A 23,351-nucleotide genomic window follows, 5' to 3' on the forward strand; every position below is an offset into this window, starting at 1 on the left:
CTAAAATTTATGTCCAAATGTAATGAATTCTCTATGTGTTAATTTCCTGCTAATTCTACTTGTAAATTAAAAATATCTATTTGGAAATAGACGTGAAGGAAATCAGATCATAAACTCAGGGACTCCATTTATTTATTTTTTTGCTCCTCTTAAATGATACCAATTTGAGTTGTCTTATTGAGATACTGTAATTTATAACAAGAAATACATATTTAGTCTTAGTTCCTGGCACAGAGCTCCTAAACACCTTGGCATTTTAGGAGAAAACCTAGATGACCTTGGGTATGATGAGGGCATTTTAAATACAATACCAAAGTCATGACACATGAAAGAAATAATTGATAAGCTGGACTTCATTAAAATTAAAGCCTTCTGCTCTGAAAAAGACAATGTCAAGAGAATGAGGAGACGAGCCACGGACTGGGAGATCATATTTGCAAAAGCTACATCTGATAAAGGACAGTTACCTAAAATATAGAAGAACTCTTAAAACTCAACAATATGAAAACAAACAACCCAGTTAAGATGGCAAATAGGCATATGGAAAGATGCTCCACATCACATATCACCAGGGAAACGCAAATTAAAACAACAATGAGATACCACTACACACCTGTTGGAATGGTCGAAATTTGGAACACTGACAACACCAAACACTGGAGATGTGGAGCAACAGGAACTCCCATTCATCGCTGGCAGGAATGCTGAACGGTGCAGCCATTTTGGAAGATAGTTTGGTGATTTCTTACAAAACTAAGCATACTCTTAGCACACAAACCAGCAATCACACTCCTTGATATTTACCCAAAGGATGTGAAGACTTATATCCACAAAACAACCTGCATATGAATGCTTATAGCAGCTTTATTCATAATTGCCAAAACCTGGAATCTAACAAGATGTCCTTTAGTAGGTGAATGGATAAATAAACTTGGTACATCCAGACAATGGAATATTATTTAGCACTAAAAAAAAATGAACTACCAAGCCATGAGAAAACACAGAAGAACCTTAAACTGCACACTACTAAGTGAAAGAAGCCACTCTGAAAAGACTACACACTGGTATATTTCCAACGATACGACATTCTGGAAAACGCAAGACTACAGAGACAGTAAGAAGATCAATGTTGTAATTAGAGATTAAGGGTGGGGAGGGATGAATAGGCTGAACACAGAGCATTTTTAGGGCAGTGAAACATCTCTGGATGACACCACAATGATGGGTGCATGTATATTTGTCCAAACCCATGGAATGTACAATACTAAGAGTGAACCATAATGTAAACTCTGGATTTTGGGTGATCATGGTGTGCCGGTGCAGATGCATTAATTGCAACAAATGCACCCCTCTGGTGGGGCAGTTGATAATGGGATAGTCTGTGTACGTGTGTGTTCAGGTGATAGATATGAAATCTCTGTACCTTTGCTGTAGGTTTGCTGTGAACCTAAAACTGCTGTAAAAATATCTTTAATAAAACGGTAATATTATAAATTTTATGTTATGTATACTGTACCACAATATAAACTAACTGAGAAAAAAAGAAAGTGAATTTTTTTTCTGAAAGTTTTTTATTCTTCTTAAAGTTAGTAGACTTAAATTTCAATTTAGGGCCTTGTGGCTTCACATATAAATTGATGTTACGCACTCTTCTGCTTCAGGGATTTTTAGGAGGTCTATTTCACATGAAAGTTTAAGTAGTTTTAGGAGGGAAGCTTGGAGAAAGTTTGGAGAAAGTTTGACATTTTGGAGGGACTGGATCAGGATTTGTCAGGTAGAAAGGAGACAAGGAAAGCAAAACAGAAGCCAAAGTAGATAATATTTATTAAAAAGAAGGAAGTGAGGGCCTCCCTGGTGGCGCAGTGGTTGAGAGTCCGCCTGCCGATGCAGGGGACGCGGGTTCGTGCCCCGGTCTGGGAAGATCCCACGTGCTGCGGAGCGGCTGGGCCCGTGAGCCGTGGCCGCTGAGCCTGCGCGTCCGGAGCCTGTGCTCCGCGACGGGAGAGGCCACAACAGTGAGAGGCCCGCATACCGCAAAAAAAAAAAAAAAAAAAAAAAAAGAAGGAAGAGAAAGGAGCAAAAGGGGAGGGGTGAAGAGGAGTTGGCAGGAGGGGGGAAGGGGGTGTCTGGGGAGGAGAGGAAGGGGGAGGGGGAAGGAAGAAGGGGGAGGGGGAAGGAAGAAGGGGGAGGGGAGAGATGCATAAGAAATCTCTCACACCACGGGAAGTGGAATTAGGAAAGGATGACACAGGAACATGTTTCACTCCTGCCAAAATCGCCCTCACTTTAGGAAACAGGAATATGTTTTGACCGTATCTGGAGACTAATACACTTGTTATTTAAGTCACAGACACCTTAGACACAAAAGAAATGAAAAATAATACTATTCCCTCACCTTTAACTCCTTCCTGATTTATGATGCTGCTTCATTCTCAGATTTTGTTATAATAGGATCCTTCATTCCTATTAAGTGAAGAAAATACCGGACAGTTGGAAATAATTTCTGAGGTTTTGTTCTCACGGCTCTGCCTCATACAGTAGCATAGTTGTTGGTATTATCTATGCTGTCTCATTAGAGGAGAAATAGCCTAAGAGACTTATTTATTTTTTCCTGCTTAACCTGAGTGATTAAGAGAATCTTAGAACTGGTGCTGGGCTTCGGGGTCTTGCACATGACACTGCCCAGTTCCTCTGGGGCTGGCAGTCTCCCTCACTCATGTGTCCTGTCACTCATTTCACAGACTTCTATGGCAGATACCAGGCAGGCTGCTAGGAAAACATCTCTAAAGGACTCTTAGGGCAGCGTGGAGTCTGACGAGGTGTGTAGGGCTTTGCAATCAGTGTGTTCAGTGCTATAGTGTAGAGGTTCTGTATACATCATTATAGGAGCATCTAAGTTAGGGAAGGTTGAACGGTTGTGTGTGTGTGTGCATGAGACGTGAGGGGTGGGGTAGGGGGAGGACTATTCCAGGTAGACAAGACGGCATGGACAGATGTAAGTAAGTAAGAAGGATCCTAGCGAGTATAAAATGACGGGAACCAAGGATGTGTGCTGGAGGGAGGGGGACACTTCAGACATGTTCAGATATTTGGGGAGCCTGGGAACATTATAAGTAGGAGCACAGTAGAGGCAGGCTGCAGCGCCTCGAAGAACCCTCACAATCCCCACGTACAGCCACTCCGAGTGCAGAAGAGGAACAATGGCAGACGTGGGTGTCTGACGTGGGCAAGTACAGGAACCTAAGCGCTGCCCGGCTCACCTGTGGGGTGCAGAGAGGCCCTGAGCCCCACTGAAGATCTGAAGGGCAGAAGCCTGGGAGAGTTTGGAAGTAGCACTGGGTGATGAACCAGGAGCAGAGGAAAATGGATGAGGCCACAGATTCGGCTGGCGGTTGCGAGAACTCTACTGGCCATCTTACTCTAAGGTGTCTGTGACTTACTCTACTTCTGTGGTAGGTTTACTCACCCAAACAACCATATTATACCTTCTCTTGCATCAAATATTGAATACTTTTTCCCTCTAGCCTCATGGTCAGTTACCTTGCTTCGTATTTCACCAAGAAAACAGAAACTATCAGAAGACAACTTCCACATGCCTCTATCGTGAGCCCCAAACACCTGCCTCCATTTATATCATCCTCCATTACACCTTCCTGTTTAAAATACATATATATATATATATATATATATATATTTACTGTAGCTGCTCACTTGTTCACTAGATCCCATTTCCTCTCATCAACTCAAGGACATTGATTAGTGACGTTTCTCTCCTTCTTCTGCTTTATCATTTTTTCCCTCTGTATAGTATGACTCCTGTCTTCATGCAAATGTTTTTTAATATAGCTCATCTTCAAAAAAAAGTTTAACCTCACATTCTTTTCCAGCTACTTCTCTATTTCTGTTATCTTCACAATAAAATTTCTTGAGTCATCGTCCTTGCGGATTCTGATTTCTCTCCTCTCACTCTTGAACTCACTCCAGTCTTTTGCCCCCATGACTCCACTGAAACAGCTCTTTTCAAGGCCATCGGTGGCCTCTGATTTGCAAAATCAGCATGTTGCTTCTCAAGCTTCATCTTACTCATCTTCTCTTTAGTACTTAATATGGTTAATATTATCTACTACTTGAAGCATTTTTGCCCAGGAGTAAGTAATGGATGTTTGTATCTTCTCTTCCCATAAGTGAGGCATTCAGGTATATAACTTAAAAGCAATCTACTTGCTGGTGACTCTTCCCTGATATCCAGATACATATACGCAGCCACCTCCTGAAATTCCACTTGGTTGTCCACGAGATATCTCAAACTCACCCTGTCAGAAAACAAACTGGATTTTCAACCCAATGTTTCACCCTTTCAGTATTCTACATTACAGTAAATGGCATCTATATTTTTCTGGTTGCTTGGTCCAATTCTCAAAGTCAATGGTTAATTCATATGTTTTTTTTTCACATTCCACATCTATTCAGACTCAAAATTTGATAGTTTATCCTCTTCTCCCCTGGTAAACTTTGGTCCATCATCACTTGTCTGGATATTGTAACAGGATCCTAACTGTTCTCCTTGCTTTCATCATTACTTCCCTACAGTCTGGTCTCCATACAACATCTGGAGTAAATCTCTTTTATAATATAACGGAGGCTGCATCTTGCTGATCTAAGTATCCCAATGGCTTCTGAATCCAATCAAAGTAAAACCTAAAGTCCTCAATAAGCCTCAGAGGATGCTACTTAGTCGGGCCCAAAGCATCTGTCTGGTGTCATCTCCTAAACCTTCCACACTCACTCTGCTCTGGCCACGTTTTCTACTCTTTAAATATAAAGCGCAGTACTGTCCCTGGCTGGGTCTTTGGGCTTGATACTCCCTCTTCCAAGGGTGTTATTTCTCAAATAACCACCTACGAAGCTTCTTCTTCACTTCCTTTAGGTATCTACTGGAATATCACCTTAAATAAGATGTCTTGTTTGACCAACTCTATCAAATAGCATCCACCCCCATCATGCCTATACCTTTACTATGTTATGTTTTTTCTCCATAACACTCATCAACACCTGATGTATTATTTATGTTTATCCTAATGTGCTTATTTTGTTACTGTCCTGCCTCAACAACCTATAAGCATCATGAAGGCAGAGACCTTTGTTCTCTGAGTCATCCAAGCACCTAAACAATGCCTGGCATATAATATGAACACAATAACTACCATATTTTGTCAAATATAAAACACCAAGGATGATAAGACTCACCCAATTTTATGTATCACAGTTATGTTCTTATACAAAGTTTTTTTTAATCTCTTAAAAATGTATGCATTATAAGACTCAGGCTCACTTGTCATAGATTATTATATGTTACTTTTATATATGCATAAAAAATAAGTAAAATAAGTTAACAAAGGAATTTCTAAAACGTTTGCACGTACAGAGTCCAACTCTTCTGAATCAATCCAGAATTACCAATGTCCTTTGTTTTTCTTTTTTGACAAAATATTATTTCATTTGCCATCAGGAGTGTTAGTGGTACACAGTTCTTTATTAAAGAGTATGCTGCTTTTGACTCTAAACTTTTCTTCTAAACCACTGACACCCATTCTACAAGTTTTATGCTGGCTGGTGAATACTTTATCTACAAGAAGGTGTTCACAATCAGTTTTGTTTTTCTCAAATGGTCCTAAAATGTTTCTTGAGTGAAACACTGAAGAGTTGACATTAAACTGAAATATAATTAAACTCAAGAAGTGAAGTACTAACATTACATGTAGCTTCTGTTGAAGGGATGAAAACATTGGCATCAATGACCAAGGCTGTGTGCCTGCAGGTAACGGCAACTACATTGCTAGCACCACCTGGCGGCCACCATCGAATAATGCCGTTCAATGTAAATGCCATAATAGTAACAACATAGATCTCAATTCCAGACATGTGAAAATATGTGCATCTTTTGAATGAATCAATCAGTCATTAATAAACAAATGATTCAAATGTTCTAAAAAAGCCAGCCTGGATTAGTCTCCTGTGAGATGTAAGTCTCACTGGTGGAGGTGGAGACCTGCCACATCCAAGGAGGAGATCAAACCAGAACTTCCATCTCTTTCCATTGATTCTCATCCTCTCGATTCCAGCAATCGTTCCTTGATTTAATGACTATTACTAAAGTTTAGGAACTTTTTGAAGGAGAAGTAAAAAACCTAAAAGGAAGGCCAAAGCTGTCATTGGAATCCCTATAGACCAATTAATGAAAAGCAATTCACATTAAAGTATGTATGGGTTCAATAAAAATGTACTGAACCTTAAAGTTAATGGAGCAAAAATTAAGATCAGAGCCTCCATTTCTTGATAAGAATGGTTTCCTAAGTCATTTAATTAATGTTTTATCCTAGGGGAAAAAATGAGTCCCAGTGTTGTAGTAGCAAGAGATTTACCAAATTAGGCACACACACAAAAGACACTAAGTTCCTCAAAGGCTTTGTCTTAGTATTAATTCTCTGGAAGTAAAGGAAAAGTTTACACAGACATAGGACTTTTTAACATCACATATATCCGTGATGCAAATTTTTCAAGGAAGAGGCCTTTCTTATTCCCTATACTATGTAACTGAAACTCAATGGAACATGATAATTTAAATCTTTTTGTGACATTGAAAATCCCATTAATTATGAGATACTTTCAATCATTTGTCAAATATCATGACGTTTTAGAGAAAGAGAGCTGACTAAATAATCCCTGTCTTTAATGCCCTCATAGGGTACTTGGAGAGACAGATGGACCAATGGTTATGATATAAAGTAGGAACTGTAATAAAAGAGATTTAGTGAGTAGGTACTGAAATCACAAAAAGGTTATGGATTAGGAAAATTAGTTCACTTATGCTGCGTAATTAAAAAAATAATAAAGGTAACTTCGAACCTCAATGGCTTAACACAACAAATGTTTATTTCTCACTCAAGCTATGTCTGATACGTGTCTGGGCAAATCACCAGGGCAAACTGGATTCAGAAACCCAGGCTCCTGCAATCTTGTGGCTAAGACATTTCAGCAATAGACCACTTCAGTTGCACAGTGGGTGAAAGTGTTGGAAAATTCTTCAACAGGCATGCTCTAGACTAATTGTACACCCCCCCTCCCCAGTTTATATATATTGAAGCCTTGAACCCCAATACGACTATATTTGCAGAAAGGTCCTTTCTGAGGTAATTAAGGTTAAATGAGGCATAAGAACGGGGCTCTGATCCAATAGGATTGGTGTCCTCATAACAAGAGACAAAGGAAACTTGCTTCCTCTCACTCCCTTTCCACCATGTGAGGGTAAGTGAGAATGTGGCTGTCTGCAAACCAAGAAGAGAGCCCTCACAAGGAGCCACTCAGCCAGCACCTTGATCTTGGACTTCTCAGCCTCCAGAACTGCAAGAAATAAATTTATGTTGTTTAAGTCTCCCATTCTGTGGTGTTTTGTTACGACAGCCCAAGTTGACTAACACAAGACATTCAAATACTCTGGCAGAGAGGCAATGCACATTAGCCCCGTGTCCGGAACTGTGTCTCACGGGGCCCACCTAATTGCAAGGGGAAAGGTAAATACAGGGGAGTCGGTGGACTGCTTGGTAAGCACGACTGTCTCTGCCACAATCATCACTTCCGGTCAGCAAAGATCCCTTTCTTCTCTTTTTCCTACACACTCAACCCTTCCCTAAAGGAGACAAACCGAAAAGCAATTCATCCAGCCCTTGATTCCAGCTCCAGGTCCAGAATCTGCAGGTGATATGCAACAGTATCTAAATCAGTTCCCGATGTGACTTCTCTTGATTCCAAAAGAATGATCTAAAAGGAATTTTTCTGCTTTTCCCCACCTAATGAACAGTGGTTCAAGAGGGTCAGGAAGCCCAGCACTGCAGACACTCCCCTTTAAGCAGAGGGAATAGGAGACACGCAGAAGGCGGGACTGGCCCTGGTCATTCTGAAATGCTGCTCACCAGGTAACCTGAGGTTCCTTACCCTAACTAAGGGTTAACAGTGATCCTTGACCCTCATTCTGTACCCACCATTTTGGATTTTTTTTTAAGACGTACTTCTCAGATTTGCTATAATATTGTTTCCTCTTCCCCAAACCTCTCTCTTTTGGTTTAAAGGTGCTACCTTGACTTTGTCAAGTTCTGTAGGAGCACCACTCAATCAGTCCTTTACCCTCGGTCATCTTTTATAATTAAAAGATTATCCTAGGCACCATACTCTTAAGTTGCCCTTTACCTCGAACGCCTTTATCGAGAGGTTTTAGCAATAAATGTGGAGACTATACTCTTATTCTGTTCTTTTTCTTGAGGCTGTTTTAACTTATTTTTGTCACTTAAAAGACTTTCTTAATTTTATCTCCTTACTCTTTGGTGACTCAACATACTTATCTTTTCCAATTTTTCAGGGGTTTGATTTTTTTCAAATCCCTTTCATTTTTGCTTGCAAGTTCTCAAGTTTTCCCTGAGATCCTTTCTTTGTAGTCCCTCACGAGCAAACAAACATTTTGTTTTCTAACTTCTTCCCCTAGATGTTGTTAGGAAATACAGTTAAAAGCAAAATCTTCTTCCAATCTAGAAATCCTCTCCACAAAAGTAATAGAGAAGGAAAATACTCTTGATATCTTATTCATATTAAACCAGAATGTGATGCACATCACAGGCAATCTGCTAAGAGACTGCAAAGAAAAAGACATCTCGCCCTTTTCATAGTCACAAGCAGATATAACCCACTATGTACATGTTCTCAAGATAAACAATAACTGGTCTCAAGTAAGAGGATGTGACAGCAGCATTTGCCACAGAGTTCATCCTAGATTCACCTGGTAACTGGAGTGACCACCTAGAGTAGCTACTTGGTTTTATCTAGAGGAAAAACAAACCTCTCACACCTTTATGACAGGAGGTAGTTTTGCAATCTGGAGCCAAGCACCACTGACGTTAGGCTCCTACTCTCCCACAGAAACTGGGGGTGAGGGGCACTCTCTCCTTTCATGTTTAAGAAGTGGTTCCTGAGCCCCCGAGAGAGAGAGAGAAGGGCACTCCTGGTTCTTAAAGCTGACAAAAGACCTATTTCACTTTCAGAAGGATTTATATGCATTTCAGATAGAAGAAAGTACTTACAATTGTACATTTTCTAAAGTAAGTTCGTTCAAAGAAAAAGGGAGGGGAGAGCAATCTTTCCGCCCATTTTCAACAGAGAATGAAGTCTCTTAATTTTAATTTGTATTTGGTCTTACAATCCAGAAGCTCATTACACATGCAGTTGGCCTGGAAAGTTATAACACATTTCACCCAGAGGCAAGAGCTCTGTCAGCATCTCATCAACTGCATGACATCTCTTCTCCAGCTCCCACATTCCTCTCCTTTATCCCCGGCACAACCGCGATTTCAGTGCCACCGACCTTAGGGCTATTTATTTATGTATTACTGCAGCTGGCGCTCTTCCTGCTGTCAGTTTCTATCAGGATCAAACAAACTTATCCCTAAATAACAAACAAAGTGTCAGTGGTTTAGTGCAGCAGGAATTTCTCATTCATACTAGTCCACTTTGGTTCTGGGCATCTATCCTGGGCAACCAGGACAACATTGGCGTAAGAAATAAGTGCATTAGCTTAAACACAGATCACTTCTGTTCATAACCCTTTGTTGGGAGCTAGTCAGATGGCGCCCCAGACTGCCCTGGGTGTTGGGAAATGTAGGGGAGCAGGAGATACTTGGAGAGCAGTACTGTTTGGGCAAAAGGCCATTGAATCCGATTTTAGGGACTTAGGAGTTTTCCCGAAGGAGATGATCTGCTACTGGAATCATAAAAGATGAGTTGGAATGATTTGAGCTAAAGTGGGAGGACAGTGGGAGATGGCAGGACGCTCAGGATGGATGGATGGCATGGGCAAAGCTTAGGTGACCTTCATTACGTGTTATTTGATGCTGGAGTTTAGAGCAGTAAGCAGGACATAAGCAGAGAGTTTGTTGAAAAGGCAAATAAAGCACAGAACCAGGAGTGTTTTATAGGCCATGCCGAGAAAACTTAGTCTTTATGTTACAGGCAGCAGGGAGGTGCTTTTAATGCATGAAAGTACACATAGATTTAAATTTTAGATATTATCTATCTAGTGACGTTGTGGGCTATCTTTAACCAGGTGAATAATTTCAAATAAACAGAGTAGCAGATGTCTTGGTCCATTTTGGGCTGCTTTAACAAAATATCACAGACTGGGTGGTTTATAAACAACAAAAATTTATTTCTCACCGTGCTGGAGGCTGGGATGTCTAAGATCATGGAGCTGGCAGATGTGGTGTCTGGTGAGAGGTTACTGAATCATAGACACTCTCTTTTCACCTGTTCTCACATGGTGGAAGGGAGAAGGAAGCTCTGTCCAGCCATTTTTTGACTATTTTTTAAAAAAATTCAGGTACAGTTGATATACACTAAGTTTCAGGTGTACAACAACACAATGATTCACAATTTTTCAAGGTTATATTCCATTCATAGTTACTATAAAATACTGTCTCTATTCCCTGTTTTGTACTATATATCCTTGTGGCTTATTTATTTTATACACAGTAGTTTGTAACTTTTAATCTCCTACCCCTATCTTGCCCCTCCCCTTGCCCTCTCCCCACTGGTAGTCACTAGTTTGTTCTCTATATCTGTGAGTCTGTTTCTTTTTTGTTATATTTACTAGCTTGTTTTATTTTTTAGGTTCCACATATAAGTGATATCATACAGTATTTGTCTTTCCCTGTCTGACATATTTCACTTAGTATAATACCCTCCAAGTCCATCCATGTTGTTGCAAATGGCAAAATTTCATTCTTTTTTGTGGTTGAGTAATATTCCATTGTATATATATATACCACCTCTTCTTTATCCAATTATCTGTTGATGGGCACCTAGGTTGCTTCCATATGTCGGCAATTGTAAATATGCTGCTATGAACATTAGGGTGCACATATCTTTTCAAATGAATGTTTTTGGGTTTTTTTTGAATACCCAGGAGTGGAATTGCTGGGTCATATGGTAGTTCTATTTTTAGGTTTTTGAGAAACCTCCATACTGTTTTCCACAGTGGTTGCACCAATTTACATTCCCACTGAGTATAAGGGTCCCTTTTCTTCACATCCTTGCCAGCATTTGTTAGTTGTGGTCTTTTTGATGATAGTCATTATGACAGGTGTGAAGTGATATCTCATTGTGGCTTTAATTTGCATTTCTCTAATGATTAATGATGTTGATCATCTTTTCATGTGCCTGTTGGCCATCTGTATGTCTTCTTTGGAAAAATGTTGATTCAGGTCTTCTGCCCATTTTTAAAAAATCGTGTTGTTTGTTTTTTTGATGTTGAGTTGTACGAGTTGCTTATTATTTTGGATATTAACCCCTTATCAGTCATATCATTTGCAAATATTTTCTTCCATTCAGTAGGTTGTCCTTTTGTTTTGTTGATGGTTTCCTCTGCTGTGCAAAAGCTTTTATGTTTACCTGTAATTAGGTCCCATTTGTTTATTTTTGCTTTTATTTCCCTGGCTTTACGACACTGATCCAAAAAAATATATTGCTACAATTTATGTCAAACAGTGCTCCACCTATGTTTTCTTCTAGGAGTTTTATGGTTTCTGGGCTTACATTTAGGTCTTTAATCCATTTTGAGTTTATTTTTGTATATGACATTAGAGACCATTCTAATTTCATTCTTTTACATGTAGCTGTTCAGTTTTCCCGGCACCACTTATTGAAAAGAGTGTCTTTTCTCAATTGTATATTTTTGCCTCCTTTGTCATAGATTAAATGACCATAGGTGTGTGGGTTTATTTCTGGGCTTTCTATCCTGTTCCATTGATCTTTATTTCTGTTTTTGTGCCAGTACCATACTGTTTTGATTACTGTAGCTATGTAGTATAATCTGAAGTCAGGGAGCATGATTCCTCCAGTTCTAGTCTTCTTTCTCAAGATTGTGTTGGCTATTTGGGGTTTTGTATTTCCATACAAATTTTAAAATTATTTGTCCTATTTCTGTGAAAAATGCCCTTGGTGTTTTGATAAGGATTCCATTGAATCTGTAGATTGCCTTGGGTACTATGGTCATTTTAATTATATTAATTCTTCCAATCCATGAACACGGTATATGTTTCCATCTGTTTGTGTTGTCTTCAATTTCTTTCATCAGTGTCTCATAGTTTTCCAAGTATAGGTCTTTTAACCCCTTATGCAGATTTACTCGTAGATATTTTATTATTTTTGATGTGACTGTATGTTGGGCCACTTTCATAAGCTGTGTGCCTGTAACAGCAAGAGCTTTGAAAGCTATCAGATGTAACACATTTACAAAAGATGATTAAATTCATCAAACACCTATTTCACATGCCCAACACTGTACACGGCAATACTGGTAATCAAAAAGGATCCTTTGCTTTGAAGAAATCAACATTCTTCTATGAAAAAAGCTAAAACACCAGGACATGATTTTATAGTATCAGCCCAGAGTGTAATTAAAAAATAGAGACTGTATTTTAACAAACGTGCTGAATATAGATATACAAAGGGACTCTTTCTGGGGAAGTGGTCACCTACAGAGGAGATGCACATATCACTGTTAATTGCAGTTTCTTAGACTGGCTTATGAAAGCTTTAAGAGGAATTTTCCAAGTGAGTTAATGTGCCACTCCAGACCAGTCTTATGACTTCGGGTTCATTTATTTTAATGCTGGTGATAACCACAGGCATGAGCCTCAGGACACTGCGAGGCTAGAAATCCACCAGTGAGCACAAGCATTGAGTGCTGAAATGACTATTTTTAATTAAATAGCCATAACCTAAAAAAATTCCCATACAAATGAAAATATTTTAGTCCTTAATTAGTCAAATGAGTAAACCTACCACTCACTCAAAAGACAGTGAATTCATCAGTATCTTTACCTGTTACAGGCACACAGCATATTATATACACGTGGTCATGCTAGTAATTCGTGAGTGCATTTCAGCTAAAGCTGTATTTCACTAAACTTAAAAAATTCAGAATTATCTTTTTTTAGCAACTGTAGAAGAGTACAGGCAAATAATACTTTACATGTTGTGAAGGAAATTGAAATTGTGTGAACATCAGCTGTTTCAAAACATTTTTCTTTCATATTTCTTTAGTTTTTTATTTGCTTAGATTTTCACCATCTTATTATAGCTTACTGACCATCTGACTTTTAAAAAAATGATAACTTTATTAAATAATTTCAATTTTCATAAATAAAAGATAAGAAGAGATTTTAAAAAGGGGGAAAAAACTAGTATTTTTTGAGCACTGAATACATTCCAAACCTTGCCTAATTCTCAGACATCACAAAAGGCTACAAAGTAATATTTCAGTCCTTGTGGTCACAAATAAAGGGTATAAGATACAAGAATGAAAACCAATTTGGCCAAATACATAGAAGAACAAGTATTTTAACCCAAATCTAATAGTGCTGCAAAAACACATGTGCTTCCATCTTCATAGAGCTTTGCTGATGTGTCTCATGTTTCATGGCACAGTCAAAGGAAATATCTGTGTGCCGCATGTCCGTTGTTTCCAGCCACAGTTACAGTTGGTCCTTCAAATCCATCCTCCAGGATGCAGAACCCAGCGGATACAGAGAGCCAACTGTACTACACCATTTTATATGAGGAACTTGAGCATCCTTGGATTTTGTTATGCACAGGGGGTCCTGGAACCAAGCCCCCACAAATACCGATGGACAACTGTACTAACAGATGATAGAAATTTATCATACAAGGTATTAGATTACAGGGAACAATAGGTGTGTAAAATTTAGAACAAAAATATATTCCAACACTTCCACATACAAGATTTATTTTTTCCAGCTTTACTGAGGTATAAGAACAATAGAAGTTGTATACATTTAAGTTATTCAACATAACTTTTTTTTATTAAGACCATTTTCTGGTGTAGTTTTTAGTTTCACAGCAAAATTAAAGGGAAAGTACAGAGATTTGACAACTACCTTCCCCTACACGTGAACAGCCTCCTCCATTATCAACATCTCCCACCAGAGTGGTACATTTGTTTTACTTAATAAACCTACACTGACATCGTAATCACCCAAAGTCCAGAGGTTACATTATGGTTCACTCTTGGTGTTGTACATCCTATGCGTTTGGACAAATGTATAAAGATGTGTATCCATCATTATGGTATCATCCAGAGTATTTTCACTGGCCTAAAAATTTTCTGTGCTCTATTTATCCTCTACCATCCCTGAACCCCTTGGCAACTACTGATCTTTTTACTGTCTCCAGTTTTGCTTTTTCAGAATGTCATATAGTTAGAATCATAAGGTGTGTAGCTTTTTCAGATTAGCTTCTTTCACTTAGCAGTATGCAACTTAAGGTTCCTCCACATCTTTTCATGACTTGATAGTTCATTTCTTTTTAGGGCTGAATAGTATTCTATTATTTGTATGCAACATAGTTTATTCATTCACCTTCTGAAGGACATCTTGGTTGATCCCAAGCTCTGACAATTATTAATAAACCTGCTATAACCATTCATGTGTAGGTTTCTGTGTGGACATAAGTTTTCAACTTCTTTGGGTAAATATCAAGGAGCCTGATTGCTATATTGTATGGTAGGAATATGTTTAATTTCATAAGAAACCACCAAATTGTCCTCCAAAGTGGCTACACCAGTTTGCATTCCTATGAGCAAGGAATGAAAAGTCCTTTTATTCCACATTCTCTCCAGCATTTGCTATTGCCAGTGTTCCAGATTTTGGCCATTCTAGCAGGTGTATAGTGGTATCTAATTGTTATTTTAATTTACATTCCCCTGATGATATATGGTGTACTTATTTGCCATCTGTATATCTTCTTTGACGAGTTAGTTGTCAAAGTCTTTGGCTCATTTTTTAATCGGGTTTTTGCTTTCTTACTGTTGAGTTTTAAGAGTCTTTGTAATTTTGGATAAAGTCCTTTATCATATGTATCTTTTTCAAATATGATCTCCCAGCCTGTGGCTTGTCTTCCCATTGAGAAGTCTTTTGCAGAGCAGAAGTTTTTAATTTTAATGAAGTCCAGCTTATCAGTTAATTCCTTAATGGATCATGACTTTGGTGTTGTATCTAAAATGTCATCACTATACGCAGGGTCATGTAGGTTTTCTCCTATGTTATATTCTAGGAGTTTTATGGTCTTGCATTTTATATTTAGGTCTGTGATCCATTCTGAGTTAATTTTTGTCAAGGGTGTAAGGTCTGTGTCTAGAATTATTTTTAGCATGTGAATGTCCAGTTTTTCCAGCACTATTTGTTGAAGAAGCTAGCTTTTCTCCATTGTATTACCTTTGCTCCTTTGTCATAGATCAGTTGATTTTACTTATGGGGCCTATTTCTGGGCTCTCTATTCTGATCCACTGGCCTATTTGTGTGTTCTTCACTAATACTACACTGCCTTCATGACAGTAGATTTATAGTTATGTCTTGAAGTCCAGTAGTATCGGTCTTTTCACTTAGTTCATTTCCTTCAATATTGTGTGGTCTATCTTAACCGTGTTTAAGATTAGTGATATTAAATACATTCATAATATTGTGAAACCATCATCACTGTCCATCCCCATAGCTCTTTTCATTTTGTAAAATTGAAACTCTATACTCATTCAACAATAATTGTCCATGCCCTCTCCTCCTAGCTCCTGGCAATCATCATTCTACTTTCTGTCTCTATGATTTTGACCACTGTAAGTACCTCATGTAAGTTGAATCATACTGTACTTAACTCTTTGTGGCTGGCTTATTTCACTTCGCATAGTGTCCTCAAGGTTCATCGATGTTACAGCATGTGTCAGAATTTCCTTCCTTTTTATGGCTCCGTAATAATCTTCATTGTATGTATATATCACATTTTAAAAATCCATTTATCCATTGATGGACACTTGAGTTGCTTTCATGTTTTAGCTCTTGTGAATAATGCTTCTATGAACATTAGTGTACAAATATCTTTTTGAGACCCTACTTTCAATTCTTTTGGGTGTATGCCCGTAAGTGGAATTGTTGGATCATATATGGTAACCCTATTTTTAATTTTTTGAGGAACTGCCATACTGTTTTCCACAGGGGCTCTACAGTTTTACATACCCACCAACAGTGCACAATGGTTCCAATTCCTACACACCCTCACCAACACTTATTACTATTATTATTTTGATAGTAGCCCTCTTAATGGGTGTGAGTGGCATCTCATCACAGTTTTGATTTGCATTTCCCTAAAAATTAGTGATGCTGAGCATTGTTTCATATGCTACTGACTATTTGTATATCTTCTCTGGAGAAATGTCTACTTAAGTCCTTTGCTTATTTTTTAATTAGATTGTTTTTTGTTGTTATTAATTTTTAGAAGTTCTCTCTATATTCTGGACATTAACCGCTTATCAAATATATGACTTGTAAATATTTTCTCCCAATTCGTGAGTTGCCTCTTTACTCTGCTGATATTGTCTTTTGATGTACAAAAAGACATATGATAATTACTGTGATAATTGATCAATCATATGTCTTCTTTGGTGAAGTTTCTGCTTGAATCTTTTCCCTATTTTTAAAATTGGGTTGTAGTTTTTCTTATTTTTGAGTTGGAAGTTCTATATATGTTTTGGATACAAGTGCACTGTCAAATATGTGACTTCCAAATATTTTCTCTGGATCAGTGTCTTGCTTTTCATTCTCTTAAAAGTGTTTTTGCAGAGGCAAGTTCTTAATTTTGCTACAGTCAAATTATCTTTTTTGGGGGGGAGTAATCATGCTTTGGTATCACATTTAAAAACTGTCTGCCTTACCTTTTATTTTAACTAACTGGTCATACATTAGAGAAGGAAGGATTTATCTCTGTATTACTGATCAAAAAAGGTTTAAGGATAGAATAAGCCTCACTATGACACCACGAAATCCTTGATTATAGCACATAGAGCATTTGCTTCCATTAACCATCTTCCTATGGGAACCGTATTGTTTTATATTTCCAATTGTTAAAAATCTGTAACCAGATTTTCCCCAGGCTTCTCAATAAGGATAATATTATCAAAGTTAGTAAGACATATATTTTAAGCACTGATTGTGTTATATTAAACATTGTGCTGAATAGGGAGGTTATGTTTTGAACAATCATTTTATAAAAAAGGATTCGGGGCTCACTTGAATTTTGTTATGCAGGCATTTGAGCTCATCCTTAGTTTTGCTTACAACATTTATGAGGTTATGTGAAGTGAAAAAGCCACATCAGCAGTTAAAAAAGTGGTTTTGTATCTCACAGGATAAAATTGCACATAATCACGAATCCTATGACTTCCTCTGCAGGTTTGCATATCTTTTTTGATTTTTTGATTAAATAATCTTGCATGACACATTGGTGGTTTTCACTCTTAAAATACAAACTTAAAATCTTTATGGTAAAAGAGCAATTCCTGAGACTTCCCTGGTGGCTCAGTGGTTAAGAATCCACCTGCCAATGCAGGGGACACGAGTTCGATCCCTGGTCCAGGAAGATCCCACATGCCGTGGAGCAACTAAGCCTGTGTGCCACAACTACTGAGCCTGCGCTCTGGAGCCCGCGAGTCACAATTACTGAGCCTGCATGCCACAACTACTGAAGCCCACGAGCCTAGAGCTCATGCTCCACAACAAGAGAAGCCACTGCAATGAGAAGCCTGTGCACCGCAACGAAGAGCAGCCCCCACTCGCCACAACTAGAGAAAGCCCGCGCAGCAACGAAGACCCAACGCGGCCATAAATAAATAAATAAATAAATAAATTTATTTAAAAAAAAAGAGCAATTCCTCTGAGCAGGCAGGGGGCCATGACTTCACCTCCCCAGGCTGCACCCCTTTGAGGACAGCTCCCAGTGAACGCTTCCCGGTCCCCGCTCTCTTTCTGTCCTCACATGTATGGGGTATGAGTGTGAGGATGTATGAGGTAGGCTCCTCCAGAAAGAATGACCTTGCTCCACTTTTACTGTTTATTCTTATCTTTTATCGGTACAGTAGAATTTAAAGTGCATTTTGGAAAAAGCCTGTCGGTCGAAAAAGGACTATTTTGGCATCCAATTTTATTACATTCCAGTACATGCGGTAGTATGAATAAATGGCTAGAGACTGCTTCCAAACGATGTGCCTTGTGCAAAGAGCTAGTAACATAAAACGCAGAAAACGTCATTCTTCAGCTCAAGGTTCACTAGGATGACAGGCCGGGCCTTACCTGCCAACTTTTCCTTTAAATTGTCACTTGTCATCACTCATGCCATTCCCCTCCCCGCTTCTCCCAGTCCTGACCTAGGGAACACAGCGTCCTGCTTTCATTTCTCTGGATCACACATGGACAAAACCTTCTGCCCTTGGCTACCTTTAATCAGAGTGAGATCCTCTGGAATTTACAAACTAGACACACAGAATAATGATCAATAGCCCAAATATTAAAGGGCAAAGGACACCCAAATTTCAAAGAAGGAAAAACATAGAAATGAACACAAGGACACACCTCCAAACATAAAGAAACAAAGGAGAAAAGAAAAAAAAATAACAAGATATCCAAGTCCTCTATCAAAATAGAAACATCCTAAATCATCATTTTAATGCTGTGGTTATGGGGTCAAGAAGAGCACTCCCTTGGCACCCTTAGAGGGTGTGTGAATTGATTTTACTTCCCTTGAAAGCAATTTGCTATATTGTAAAGAACCTTGAAAATGTTCACAGCTTTTGACCCAGTAATTCTTGAAAAAGGCTCTGCTAAGAAAATGATCAGATATTTGCACATCTATTCGCAGATGTTCGGTCAGTGTGGCTTTATTTATACTAGTTCATTCTGGAAACGCCCTAATATTAAATTAATGATAGTACAGCCATATGTTCAGATACCATATGACCACAAAAATCTTGATTTTAAAGGACTCAGAGATTACTTCTCAATATAATGTTAAGTGAAAATATGCTGATTTTAAAATATATTGGAAAGAAGTAAACCAAAATATTAAAAGCCATTTTCTCAAGATGGAGAAATTATGAGTGATTTTAAGCTTTTCTTTCCAATTACTCCCTCAAAAGTTTGGGTTAACTTTTTAATCAGACGATATAAAGTATTAAAAAACAGAGATTTACAAGAAAAATGTAAAAAGTACAAAGTCTGCTCAGGTTATGAAAACATACTTCTGACTTTACTGTGCCTACCTAGGAATAAAGGCCTGGCTGTATCTCACAGCTTCAAGACCCCCTCTCCAGAAAGACCCCCTCTCCAGAAAACGCTTGGGGCTCTCTCCCCTTCCTTGGCCCCATTCCTTCCAGAGGAAGTGTTTTGTTGTAAAAGTAACAAATGCTCACTGTCAAACCTCAAACAGTGGGAAAGTATATAAAATAAGAATAGTAAATCCCCTCCAACTTTCTTTCCCCACTTTTTCTTTTCACATTAAAAACACTGGGGGATAATTTGCATATAACGATGCACACCAATATTTATACACAGTTCCATGGCTCTTGACAAAAGTCAGGATACAGGGCATTTTCACCACCCCCAAAGTTCCTCTGTGTTTCCTGGAGTCCATTCTCTCCCTATCCCCAATCCTAGGCAACCATTCATTTGCTTTCTGTCACTGTAAATTAGTTTTGTCTGTTGTAGAATTTCCTACCGATGGAATTACACATAATGCTTACAACATTGCTTTTGAGATTCATCCAAGTTGTGTGTCGTGGGTAGGTAATATTCTGTTGTATAACTATTATAATTTATCTATCTAGTTACATAGTGACTTCACTGTAACTACCTTATAAGGCCACAGATTCATTTCTAGAATGTGATAAATCATGTCCCTAAGTGTGAATACATTAAACATCTCTTATAAAGAATCCCTAAACCTAAGTCTTATCTTGGATGTGTGACAACAATATCACAAAGGGGTCAGAGCATAATAACGTTGATTCAGTTGGTTGAAGCTCACGTCTAAACCCGTACCTGTGAATAATGATTGTGAAGCAAGCACATTTTAGACATTCATTTTAGACATTTATGGATTCTAACCATGTGCTGTGATCAAGAAACCAATGTATTTGTCTTGACATACTGCATTTAAAATCTGAATTACACATTTCATAAACTATGGATTTGCCAACTTTTTTTTTCAGTCATTCTGAATTAATAACACTTAATTAATGTTATTAACATAAACATCTGGGTAAATGAATATTGCATTAACTTATCTCAAACCTAACAGGTAGTATTTAAGCAATTTTATATAAAACTCCTTTCAAAATATTTTCCTTTAAAAAACCCCCACAATTATAATGCTGGCAAGGACATGTTGAATTCTATGGAGATCCTATTGCACCAAAAATATAGGAAGATGAACCCCAAATATAATCTTGTAATAATTTCACAAAGATCTTGTACGATAAAGATAATTATGAAACTGGTTTGATGCCAGAGTAAGAGACGGGAATTATTTTGAATGGGGTACTTAACCTGCCATAGAGTTAACACAATTTTATTCAGATTATCAGTAAGAATGTGAAGAAATTATTGATATATATTTGGTGCTCTCTACCCTTCATGGAAATGAAACGGCCAGCCTGGGCACTGCGGGACAGAACCTTTGCCTGTGGCTTCTGCGCTCAAAGCTTACCTTCCTGACTCAAACGTGAACCATGTTGAGTCCCGCCCGTATCTCCTCAGTGAGCTGAGAGGCCACATGACCAGCTTGACCTTGGCATTGTGGATATCCCAGAGATAGATATTCTCATGAGTGATCTGCATTGTGCATTCGCCATAAATGTCCAGGTTTGGTGTAGGCATAAGATACACGTTGAATCGCTCTGCAAAGAAACAAGGAATGGAGAAAATGAAGCCAAAAGAGGTGTAACTTTTTATGGCAGCACTGTATGAATTTGTATACCTACCTACAGCCTTCAGAAAGTGTTACTGTGTCCCTTGGTGACATCGATATATGCTGCGAAACACTACCTTTTTCTATTGTATGGGAAAAGGAGTTATTCTTAATCATTAATCCATTCACTCATTCTTCAACTTTTTGTTGCATGCATTCTCTATGGTGGGGATTAAATGGTTAAATTGTACAGTGGGAACATAAGGGCAGAAAACGAATTGGAGTCTGCCCAAATGCCGTAACTGTCTGCTTCTTCACATAATCTTAAGTGGATGTCATAGAAATAATTTCTGCGAGGAATGTCTTCTTTAACTTACACAAAAACGTACTCAATTTTACCTTTGAGGCGTGAAGTATTTAATGCACACTCAAACTGACTCTCAAAGCATAGAGTATTCACGGTCACATTCAGCTTGTGATAATTGCAGATATTCATTACTGCCTTCGGCAGAACTTCAGACATTGTTTTGGTACGCAAAATAAAAGCACATAACTGTTTCATTCCTGGATAGTTTGAAATTGAAAATCTGATTATTAGGCAATGATTCCAAACCTCACTTTACAACTTTTCATGTATCTCAAAGGTTTCTGCAAAATCCTGCAGCCCCTGATCCCCATTAAAATGCATTAGATGCACTTTATTTTGAAAAATAAGGTTAGTTGGTAAGTTCCAGGAAGTAAAGAACTTGGTATGACCAACAAAGTGTCCTACAAAGTATCCTTAGTTCCTAGCACCATATTCTTGGTTTATAGTAAATGATCAATAAATATTAGTTAATTGTATGAATGAAATAAATATATCCCACGATGAATATGGGCTGCAAGAATTGAGGAATTACAAAAAAATAATGAGTCGTGATAACAAAAAGTTTAAGAATTACTGGCAGATACATTTTTGTGAGTTTGAATTTAATTGTGAATAGTTCTTTAAAGGCAGTGCTGTTGCATGAATTATTTTGAGAGGCATAATGGTGCAGCTGCAGTTTGTAAAGGATTGAGATGTTTAGAAATGTGCTATCATCCATCATGATGCTACAATCTTAAACACTGTATGTTTGCTGGTACTGAGCTGGAATTGTCTGTATAATAGAAAGAATCTTTTCAGTGGCAGGTATTTTGTAAAGCAAGGATTTTCTGATGCAAAATCAGTTATATTTAACTTAAGCACGACAGCTTGAAACTTAGTAACCATATGGTCAATATTGATGTTCAAGTGCCTAGATATTCTGGGACCAAAAATAATCTAATGATTCAATATTCTAGTTGTTGACCCATGAAAGCAATATGTATATAGATTTCACAATTATTTCCCAAAGAAAAGGCAAAATGAGATAAATTCTGTAGCTGAAAAATGAAGAACATTGTCCCATTAATTATGTGCAATAAAAGGCTGTATCTATATCTACATAGACACGTACATATTCCATAAACCTTAAAATTCTTGTGTGCAAGTATCTACGTGCAGCATTAAATACATCCCTCACTTTCCCAGCACAGTTCCCTCTCCAATGGGATTACAAGTAAATCAAAAGGGTATGATCTAATATGAGAATAGAAATGAAACTTGGACCCAACAGAGTGACTCAGGGCTATAGTTAATGCCTGAAGAGCAATATTCTTTTCTTTGCTCAAGACACTTCTGATGAAGTTCAGCTTCTACATTTGGAACTAACCATGTGTCAGTGGCATCTGTTGTGCATAGGGAAAATATTGTCATTATAAAAGTGGAAAGTGAAACAGTCCTCTAAATTTTTTTCTTTCCATCAATCCCGGAGTCTGAAGAGAGCATCGGAAGACTCACTGCCAAAATGCCAAGAAATAACAACACTTTCTAAAAACTCCTGAAATAAATAAACATCATTAAACAATCTTACTGTTGCTTAAGACTGCACTGACCCTTGATATTCACACCCATTGTTTGTAACTGAAAAAACGGAGCATACAAAAAAATGGTCCTGACATGGAGTGTCCTTCAAACGGATGTTCCGTGAAAGGTTGTACATAATCTACAGAGTATTTCAGAGGACCCAGAAGAACCATAACGTTTTCACAGTAATGTCTGCGTGCTCTAATGTTAGCAGATAAAACCTAACAGTAATAAACACAGAAAAAGTACAGTCATCACAATGGCCATTGGAGAAAGCTGGAAAATAATTAATACGTGAATTTATTATGAGTCACATGACATAGGGCTCTACACACCAAAGTCTTTGAGGCGCATTTACGAACAAGTTCAAAGTGATGGGATAACTCCCCTAAGGAGTCCTTCCAGGGCCACCTCTAGACAGCACAAAGCAGGTGAACCTTACCTGCATCCCTTCCCTCTGGCCTGCCTTCTACTTTCCCACTTTATTTTTTTTAACCTGGCTACTCAAGTAACCCCTTCTTGTTATGGTTTAGAATGCTCCTACCTTCTTTTTGATGCTATTTCTTCTATCTTAAGA

General features: G+C 38.1%; 1 protein-coding gene across 1 annotated transcript in view; it reads right to left on the reverse strand.

Annotated features, from left to right (window-relative positions):
• Window positions 1–23,351, reverse strand: part of DOK6 (docking protein 6) — a 418,569-nt gene that overhangs the window by 129,538 nt on the left and 265,680 nt on the right. The window contains exon 5 of the mRNA XM_060120964.1: window positions 20,647–20,836. Within this exon, the coding sequence (XP_059976947.1) occupies window positions 20,647–20,836 (190 nt within the window). The remainder of the gene's footprint in view (window positions 1–20,646; window positions 20,837–23,351) is intronic.

The sequence above is a fragment of the Lagenorhynchus albirostris genome, chromosome 14 (genome assembly GCF_949774975.1).
Source record: "Lagenorhynchus albirostris chromosome 14, mLagAlb1.1, whole genome shotgun sequence".
Lineage (NCBI taxonomy): Eukaryota > Metazoa > Chordata > Mammalia > Artiodactyla > Delphinidae > Lagenorhynchus > Lagenorhynchus albirostris.